The following is a 9,982-nucleotide window of genomic DNA, read 5'->3' on the forward strand; positions in this document are numbered from 1 at the left end:
GTCTTCGTAAACTCCAGTGAAATAATTACTTAGAAATAAACTTATTTTGGGATAAGCTAAAATAGGAAAAAAATAATCTTGTTTTGGAACGGGACAGTATTTTTTCGGAGATGGTACGGATTAGAGGAATTTTAACTTATAGAAATTAAAAAAAGAAGAATAGAAATGCATGTACACATCAATCCGTATAAATTATTTCTACAAGTTTAAATGGATGTAAAATTTTATATAACTTCTCTCTACAACTTGCAATAAAAGAGTTTTTTCCTATACTTTATTCCTAAGAATCAAAGGACACTCAGCAATTATTCTTTAGGGATCTATTTTTTTTTCTCCAAACGAATAAGTCCTCTGACTGACCTAAGGTTAAGAACAAACTGGCATTTTACGTATGGAGCAACCGAGCAGGTGTTGATTTTGTAATTGATGAACTTGGTGTGATCAAATGATTAATCAGTTGCCGTGAAATGATAATTGCGACGCTTTTATAAGATACTACAGGAATAGAGAAAAGGAGGAATCTGGCATTAGCAAACCACCAATTTTGCCAAATACTCCTAAGAATCTTCCTGTGCCAAAAGGGGTAGCAACGTACATCCAGCAAGCGCCGAAAGAGGTAACTCGCTGGCGACCTGGCGCCTTCCTTTGCAGCGGCAAACCGGCGAGGTTGGTAACATACTGTACACAGAGCGGCAAAAAGACCGCAAAAATTGGCATCGACTTTGCAGGAATCAGGATGGATTTTGATTTAAGTACACAAAAAAAGATCGATCTGGTTTAGAAGATGACATGACGGCGACATTACAGTACTTATGAACGTAGACGTAGTACAGAGTGAATTAGGAAGCCTCTGCCCCTCCAGTACTAATTAAGATCACTCTCTAAGCTACAAACTTTCAATGGTGTGCTCACTGCCCAGCAACAGCAAGCAAGGCAGCCAAGGGCGGCAATGAGGCGACGACGGCCATCTGTTCCGCGCCAGCACGCGCCTGGTTTACATCAGCAGGCTGCGGATGATCGCCGCCTGCGCGCTGCTCATGTCGGACGAGGCCAGCAGCTCCGATAGCCTCTCGCTCAGGTCGTCGACCTCCTGATGCAAGCTCCTGATGTAGTTGCAAGTCTCCTGCAGAACCCTCGAAGATGGCATCTGGGTTGGGAGAGAGAACAAGATCTCTGTCAGGTTTTCAAGTTTGAATGCTTACAATGAGGATTGTTTTGATTAGTTCATATGATCTTCAACTTCTGCATAGGAATTATTGATGGGGGGAGGATTCAACTTGCGCTGTTATTTTTTTGCCAACTCAGTAGGTGTAACAACCGATCATGTTCTAGGCCATCTTAATGTGGTCAAAGATAAGAGTGAACGGCGGATGCTAATTATAAGCAGAATAAACTTGGCGCTGTTATTTAGAATGGGAATTTCTGGAGCAACCATTTAGTGCATAGAATTACATACTCTATCATTGCTTCGGAGTCGAGCTTCAGGGAGGAGATCCTGCAACTTGGATACGAGATCACTGATTTGCTCGTCGGTGATCCTTGACGAGCCTGACTGCCTCGACCGTGACCTCCGGCTTGACATATCGGCCAATGTAGGTGGCAGCAATCTCAGAAACGTAGGAGAGATCAGAGATGGGAGGACTGTGCTTGCAAGAGAGACAGATATGGTGAGGGTTTATGGCTGGCGTAAGACAGTTTGGGAAAACAGAATGTGACGTGGGGATACTGAGTAAGAGAAGGAAGACAGCCGCACGGGAGAAAGAAATGGGCAGCTACTGAGGTGTTAAATAGGCTAGCTACAAGTAGAGGAACCTGAGAGCAGGCAAGAGGGAGTGAGCTTTTTGTTTACACAGTGTATCACCCAGCTCAAGGCCCTGACCAATAGGGACAACACTATAATGTGGCCCCAGTGACAGTCAGAGAGGCCAGAAATATGAATGGGAAAGGGGAACTCTATAGATGGAAGAGAGAGAAAGGCCATACCAGGGAGTGTAGTGTATGTTCTGCTACTCGTGTATTGCCCCTGCAAGTGGGAGAAGCTCTGAACAAGAGGAGATAAAATGCTGGTGAGAAGGAGACTTGGAGGCCTGCATTGTCGGAAAGAACCACGCAAATCATGTTACTTGGCCTACCAAAAATGTGTGAATTAATGGTTTTTGCCCCACATTTGTATTTTATATATGCTTATTAGATGAAAAAAGAATAGCGAGTCTGCATTTATTGATGGATGGCTCTGTATCCATGTCTAGGATTCAGTATACACCCATGCATGAAGCATAGATATCTTGTCTTCCTCAACAGGACTAGGAGAACTCATGGCCCAGAGAAAAAGCAAACGCTGGGTGAAGCAGTCAACACTCAACAGCACTTGCTTCCTAGGCAACTTATACATTCTAATGGATGCACTTCGCTTATAGTTCAGTTCCTGTTTGTATAGCTAAGCTACAAATGGTTCTAAACACTTGTGGTAGTGTGGTACCAAACAAGGGTAAATAGCATCACGGAACTTTGTCCTATAAACATGTGCTCCTGTGTCATACAGAATTACAGATTACAGATTTAGTACATAACCAGTAGTAAGCTTGCTGGCGAGACAATCAGTTGATGACCTAACATAAGTATCCGGATGAAATAATTTTAAAGAGCTGATTACCTCACAGTGCATATCAGATTCAGAAGTGTGACGATGCTGGCTGGTCTCTTCTCCAATCATCTGGCATCCACACGCCATGTCTTGTGGCGCCTGATAGTCAATACATGTATGGGTCTTACTGTAGGTGTTATTACTCCTTTAAACTATCAGGGAGCATGAGGACCTGGGCAGATGCATCAGATCCCTGCAATACTTCAGCTTTTGGGTATGTAATTGGAGTTAAACAAGGGACATGTCTGATTATAAGTAAATTCTTACATGTGGCAAAAAGTATTTACTATCTGAACTTCTGGAGTCTTGACACCCCCACTTCAGTCATTTCTGTTCTATTGCTCAAGTTAGACCTGTGACCAACCTTTTCTTAAACAAAAAGTTAAACAATTGGCAAGTCAGTTACATGTTAAAGAATGGAAACAGAGGATAAGTATCAACATTTTATGGCTATGGTATCCATGCTTTGGGGCTTTAAAACATAGCCTGTTGGCTTTTGGGAAGTTGCGATCTGCAACACATTGATCTTGACAAATTAGCATACATAACCATGTAACCTCAGCTTCCAAGAAACTCTAACAAATGTAAGGTATCTGCATATCTGCGGATGTTAATTACCAGAAACACTTCAATTTGTCAGCCACAACATTTAGTTCTGTATGTAATGAGGGCTAGATGCCGGAGACTATGGCACCAGATATGTAAACAAACTACATAGTATAAGTATTATGTACAGATCTTGAAGCAAATAAATCATTCCAGGAAACTGTTGCTGCACAACTCAGAGCAATCATTCAGAATTTGACCAGTCAATGCATCTCGTCCAGCAGGTAAAGGTGCAACTACTGGGTGTATTCCAAGCTCTTTCTTCATTTAGTGACAACGGCGCATAAGAGATGTTATTATAATGTCGACATGACAATAACATTTCCAATGGAAACATGTGCATGCGTGTGCACTAGCATTTGATACCAAGATCCCTAATGCTCCTAAAGCAAATTCCAGCTGCAAGATCTCTCCATCTTTTACTCATTCTAGTGTCACGTTCAATGCCACAGATCAAAGTGATCTGTAGAATGCATGCATTGCACTAACTCATAAGCAGGTATTCATTTCAATTAAACTTGTTCACTGGCAAACTGCTAAAGACATTCAAATGATGATTATACAGCAATGCTTAAGAACTTGAAGGGTATCTATGATACTGGTGGGAAATTTGACGATAATGAGGAGCTTGCATTTCGTATTATACTATAATAAGGTAAATTAGAAATGACGAGCTAATGACATAGGATGAGCACAAGAGTTAAGACAATACATATATTAGCCTAGTGAACATCAGGTTAGCCAGCCAATCACAGTATATTCATGCGCTAAAAATTCTCTTTGTCTCTCTTTTTTTTTTCACAAGATCCACTGCCACTGATAAAACAATCATGACTGTTAGGTACTGCATGTTTATAAAATGGTCCCATTGACCTTTTCGCAAAGTTAATTAGCCCTAGCTTTGTTCCAAGCATAATTACTCTCATAGCTCTTGCATAGTTGCATAGAATACCAGCTGCAAGGTAAGAAACTCTGTAAATGACTATGTAACTCTTAATTAAGTACGATGTAAACAGTATAATATATCAAATCACCAATCAAATTCAGCTAGTGGGCGATGATCTAAGCGTATCTGGACTGCAGCATGTCTCATGGGTCACATGTAGCTCAATCCAATTAGTAGAAAACAGCACGTACAGGTTGTCACGTGGAGGCAGTTTGTTTATGCTGAGCCCCTTCACCACCACCCAAGGTCACACCGTCACACACACAAGTGAGATCAGTCTCTTGTTTAAATACACACTTGATCAAGGAAGAGAATCAAGAGTACCTCCTATCTACTAAACAATAGGCCAAGTAGGCCTCCCTGCCATACAGATGCTAGGAATCACATGCATTATCTTAACATATTGCTCAACACTAACAGGGCAGTCACATGCTTTACATATTTTAATCTGAAACCCTGTTCATGTGTAAGTGAAAAGCTTTATGTGAATAATGTGTTTTAAGTTGTTTGTAACCAGATCAAATAGGGCAATGATAGAACCTCATGGCTTGATACTTAAAACATCCCCATGACTGATCCAGTTCAGGAATAATTAGTATGTACCAATACCGTGATAAACTGGCTGTTTTTAACATCAATATTGGCGCAGTTTGCCAATCAGTTATCAATATTTTGGTCATTGACATTCAGACAGCATGGTAGAATGAATCGTAGTGAAAATGCTTAGCATTGTCTATCTCAGCTGATTTAAAAGTGAGCTACAGAATAGAATGCCATCTATCATCACACCTAGGAACGCAACCAGGACTCTAGACAAGTAAATACATAGAAAAAAATTACCAAGGTTGATATTGTATGCAAGAAGCTTCCACTATCCATATAACTATGAGAGGTCTTAATCGGAGCTGGAATTGACAGGTATTACTCTGACACAAGAGGAATCATCTGATCTGGAGATACTGAAGGTCAGCTGTCTTCAGTTCAACACACTTGAGAAATATACAGCCACTTTTGGGAAATTCAAGACTACTTGCTGATGAATATTAAAACTAAAGTTCTGACAACGTTCTTAGTGCCAACAATAGCCCAAAGGAATACAATAAACCTATTTCAATTATCAAGGAAAAGAATCCAGATCTTGCTGCAGAACCCCAACATGCTCATCATTGAAAGCTAGATTATACTAGGGTGGACGGTTGGTAAACAGTTGTTAAAATAAATTATTTTAGACCAAAGCTATTAGTAACCATCTATTAAGGAAACCATTCAGAGTATCAATGATGGGGGGGGGGGGGTAACAAGAGCTTAGAAAGGCACCAAAGTGACTGCTCGTAAATTTCTGTACTCTCCAGTAAATAATCATGCCTTAATGTTTGTGGGACAAGAAAGCAAATTGTAGGTTTCCAGAAAAGCCAAATAGAGTTGAATGTGCTGAGTTGGAAGGGGAGTTCAAGGAAAGGGAGGATTAAGAAGGGAGGGCATGGGGTATACTTGTTGTCACCAAAAGCTTCAGGCAGCATTTACATGCATGCTGAATGCATACCACTGAACTTTGCTGTGTATCTGTTTCATTCAAACAAATTGCTTCATCTAGGAAGCGGCAAACCCTAGTTAGCCAAAGGTGAATCTGCATTGACCAATGAATTGAAAAACTTTTCATGATAATAAAGGCTACAAGTTACTTGACCACATAAACTGCTATTAACTTCTGTAATGTACTTCTTGCATGAAAACTACCCTGGGTCACCTTTAGGATTTTCAGGGTTTAAAACAGCACGTAGTTTCTCCAACAGCATGACAAATACTCAACTTTTTCAACAAGTATATGATGACAAAAGGCCCAACACCTCGTTGCTGCATTAAAATTTTAACAGAGTCGCCATAGCAATTTAAGATTTTGCAAATGTTACCATGCTAGGGAAGGGAACCCACAAATATTCAAAGCTAGGAACTCTTGTAGCCTCATCTTGTTAAGCTGATTCTTAATAGGTAAATAAACTAATAAAGTAGCACAATAAATATGATGTTTCATAAATTTCCCATCTAAATATGCAATTAGCGATTGGGAATTGTAACCATGTAGTGGAAACTCAAAAAAGTGGCAACTCCCAAGAATTTTAACAAGAAGATGCTTCTACCATCTCCTGTATGATGTATCCTCTAACAAAAGTGCAAGTGAAACTAACATGCAAACGTTTGGATTGGAGTTTTTTTATTATAGTTTCTAGTATTGATCGTTAAATTATTTTTGTTTGATCAAATGATTGATCAAAAAAATGCTGTGTGTTAGTGTGTATACCTTCAATAAATCATTTTCCAGTCTACTAAACCACTGGAAAGCTGCATTGAGATATTACAGGAACAACTAAGAACAAACCTATTTTATTCATTTGTACAAAGGCTGGATAATATGTCTAGATATACTGTTGAAGCTACACTGAACTTTTTTCATCAAGCTGGCTAACTATTTAGGTTACTGATGCATTCTGAGTTATAAACACTTAGGCAGGGGTAAGAGCAAGATGTTACCAACAGGGTCATAACTCATAAGGATAGTACTGTGTAAAGGGAATCATTGGATATCAGTGAAAAGGGAGAACATAATCAAGGAAAACAGTTGCAACCTATGAGTGGATAGTAGACTAGTGGATGCTGACATTCAAAACAAAAATTAGAGAAGCTTCATTCCCAATGATTGGGTCCCTAGTGAATGAAGCTTTACATTGTTTATGGAAAGATGTTTCCTGAATCCAAGACTTCTACGTTCAACAGCATTGCTGAAAGATGACAAAGGAGTATCTATTCAGTTCCAGGTCACTTGCAGTTTTGGAATGCAATAAGATCATTGCAGGTTCAAGATCAATAGATATTTCGCAAATTAGGTCTACCTAAAGCTTCATTCTTAGCATAGAGCTAAGTTGATAGCACAGCATCTAGAGCATCACAAGGAAATCCTTCCAAGATTAAGACACATGGCACCTGTCTATGCATAAAGATCAAAAGGTTCGAATGGTTCACAAAACGGAACTTTAATTCATTTAAAAGAGCCAAAAGAAACTCAAGATTTTGAAGTGTATAAATATAGTTAGGACTTGGGAAAAATATTTAAGTTCCATAATTTCACTTGAATATAATATTCAGTCCCTGTAATAGTTTAATAGATGCCGCATTTCCAGGTACATGGTAATCCTTGTTGCAGTAATGAATAAGAAAGTTATTCAGACTTTGAAGCTTTCATGTATTCTTCACTTCCTGTCCTATTTTTATGTACCATGTCTTGATAAACGAGTTAGTGAAAGCACAGGACACATCCTTCCATAACCTATAATTAGGTTTATAAAACAACTCTACGCTTTAACTGACAGGATAATGTATGGACTTACAAGGATACAAGTTGTATTCTAGACTTAACGATCAAACAATGCATCCTTCCCAGAGACGAGCCCAACAAACAAGATGCAGGCCAGAACCGAAATTAGCATATGAATGTTCCTGATTACTTCTTTTTGCATGCTAAAACCTGGATAGGCACTTTAAACCCATTCAAAATACATTGAAACAGATCAAGGGCATTTCACAAACCAGCAAGTCATTAGCATCATAATCCCCACCAAACTTGAAGCTTCACCTCTCCAACCATCCGTACCAGGACAGCAATCGTCTGACCCTAACTCAAAGCACAGGAGCCATACAAACGCAGGCAAAGGCCCGGGGCTCCGCTCAAGCATCAACTAGCAAGGAAACTCCTAAACCGCAAGTTTCCCCCACCTTACGAAGCTAAACCCACGCGAACAAGATCGACGGAACAGGCCACAGCACCACCAAAATTCTGGAGGGGGAAGGGACAGTAATCACAATACTTACCGCGAGGAAAAACCCTAGCGGGGAGGCCGCATGAGGAAACCGATGCCGAAGCGAACGCGCGCCACCATCCGGGGCGGCACCGGCGAGGCCGCGGCGGCGCGGTGGCCGGAGAAGACCAGAAATCATCCACGGCGACTTCGCGGGGGATTTCGCGAGAGGGCAGAGGCGGAACCGAAGCAACTCCGCCCGCTCCGCCGAGAGGAGGGAGGAGGTGGCGCTCGGTGTCCGTGGGCCGGTGATTTAGACATGGTGTTGGGCCGGCAAACGTGGCCTCCGCGTATCGCACATGAGTGGGCCGCCGGTGTTGCGGCCCAGATTATGTGGGCCGTGGCGCGGCGCGGGAGTGCGGCGGGACGACAGAGAGGACAGCGGCGGGAGTTGACGAGGTCGTTGGCCGGCGATTTTTTTATTTTTTATTAAGAATTTATAAAAATAGATTTTGTTTTGAAAAATTACAGGACTAAGCCGATGTCCCTTTGGCGTGAAATATAAAACGTCCACTAGCTGAACATAATAGACGACGTGGTAGATGACGAATAGGCGCGGGAGCAGGGGGACGAGACAATAGCGGCGGGATTTGACGAGGTCGTTGGCTGGGATTTTTTATTTAAATTTTATAAAAATAGATTTTTGTTTTGAAAAAATCCCAAAACTAAGCCTCAACGCTCAGCCAGTTGCCGCAAAATATAAAATGTCCACGGGCCAGGGCACAATAGATGATGTGGCAAATGACGAATATGCAAGTGGTAACAGCCGTTGGAGCCAGGGTTTACAAATTTGCAGGCCGCGCTTTGACGTTCAGCTACTGGGTGTTTTATGTGCGGCGGAGGGATGCCTACAAAGTTTCAATGATATTCGGGGTTATAGGTCTGTGGGCTAAAACTAGTTATTTTGGAGATGACGTAGTAGAGGACGTATGTAAAACGGCCACCAACTCCAACTCTGCTAGACGTTGGAGGATTTTCGTAATTTTTTAAAATAAAATTTTATTTTCGTAAACTTTTAATACAAATAATTCGTTGGCTGGCGTGGTGGCCGCGTGCGGCGACCAACCACCGCGTAGTCGCGTACGCCTCCTCCCGACCGGTCTCGATCCGGCCCATCCGACGCCAGCATCCATGGACAAACGGAACGGACCGGACGAGCGAGCGCCGAGGGAACTCGGGTTTATGCCGATCATAACTCGTGCCAGTGTCCTTGTGTTTGTGTCCTACTCCTACACCATGTCGCCGTGCGTCAAGCAAGAAAACAAAAAAACAACCAAAGATTAAGCGTAACTGTAAACACCATCCTTTATCCAATAGCGATAAGATAGAGGTAGCTCCTCTAACCTAAAGCCAAATGATTTTGTGCCATCGATTATTATCACCTTTAACTTATACTTTAATGATATAATGTCAGGTGATACGTGATGATCCTCGATCTGGCCAAGACAGCAAAGCGGCAGCAGCAGCGGTACGCTTTTTATCGTCATTTTGTCGGTCGGGGCACGCGCTTGAGTTCGCGTTTTCTCCGCGTTTTCAGGACGTGCGTGCGTGCGTGCAAATGCAGTGCAATTCGTGGACCACGCACCTCGGCTGCTACCGCTAGCACGTCGAGACTGAGGAACCAAAACACAACCGTCCCATTAAAACTCTGCCACCCGTTTCCTTAATTCGTATTTTACTCACTTCCTCCAGGCTGCTGCTAATAGTAGCGTCATCGGAATGTTTCAGCTAGCTAGTATTGCCGTGTACAATTTCCGATCAACTTTAGCGTGCGGCAGTTGAATCGTAACCTTGTACGGGTGCTTATTTGTATGGGAAAATATTTAGAGAAGTGCTCTTTCAATAACTTGGTGTTTTCTTACATATCATCAAAATATTTACTAGAAAAATAAAAAAAATAGTAACATAGATTAATATAAGATATATCATTTTATA

The 9,982-nt window shown here is 41.6% G+C and overlaps 1 protein-coding gene across 6 annotated transcripts; it reads right to left on the bottom strand.

Moving 5' to 3' along the window:
• Positions 1 to 599: 599 nt before the first annotated feature.
• LOC102701618 (transcription factor ILI6) lies at positions 600 to 8,250 on the bottom strand. Of its 6 annotated transcripts, none has more exons than XM_015835631.2 (6): positions 8,061 to 8,250; positions 2,912 to 3,008; positions 2,654 to 2,816; positions 1,984 to 2,041; positions 1,457 to 1,641; positions 602 to 1,147 (listed from the first exon to the last, which is right to left on the bottom strand). In XM_015835631.2, the coding sequence occupies exons 3-6, from the start codon at positions 2,729 to 2,731 to the stop codon at positions 995 to 997; spliced, it is 474 nt and encodes a 157-aa protein (XP_015691117.1). In that variant the 5' UTR covers positions 2,732 to 2,816; positions 2,912 to 3,008; positions 8,061 to 8,250; the 3' UTR covers positions 602 to 994. The 6 variants fall into 6 exon arrangements, with proteins under 6 accessions (XP_015691120.1, XP_015691119.1, XP_015691117.1 ...); XM_015835632.2 differs by having other exon boundaries at positions 2,912 to 3,013; XM_015835634.2 differs by lacking the exon at positions 8,061 to 8,250 and having other exon boundaries at positions 600 to 1,147; positions 2,654 to 2,743; positions 2,912 to 3,513.
• Positions 8,251 to 9,982: the final 1,732 nt, after the last annotated feature.

This window comes from Oryza brachyantha, chromosome 3, assembly GCF_000231095.2.
Source record: "Oryza brachyantha chromosome 3, ObraRS2, whole genome shotgun sequence".
NCBI classification, from domain to species: domain Eukaryota; kingdom Viridiplantae; phylum Streptophyta; class Magnoliopsida; order Poales; family Poaceae; genus Oryza; species Oryza brachyantha.

Coding starts and splice junctions, on each gene's coding strand:
- LOC102701618 (XM_015835634.2), bottom strand. CDS start 2,731: ATGGCGTGTGGATGCCAGATGATTGGAGAAGAGACCAGCCAGCATCGT. Junction 2,042..2,653: donor AATCTGATATGCACTGTGAG/GTAATCAGCTCT, acceptor CCTCTTGTTCAG/AGCTTCTCCCACTTGCAGGG. Junction 1,148..1,456: donor GACTCCGAAGCAATGATAGA/GTATGTAATTCT, acceptor CTCCCAACCCAG/ATGCCATCTTCGAGGGTTCT.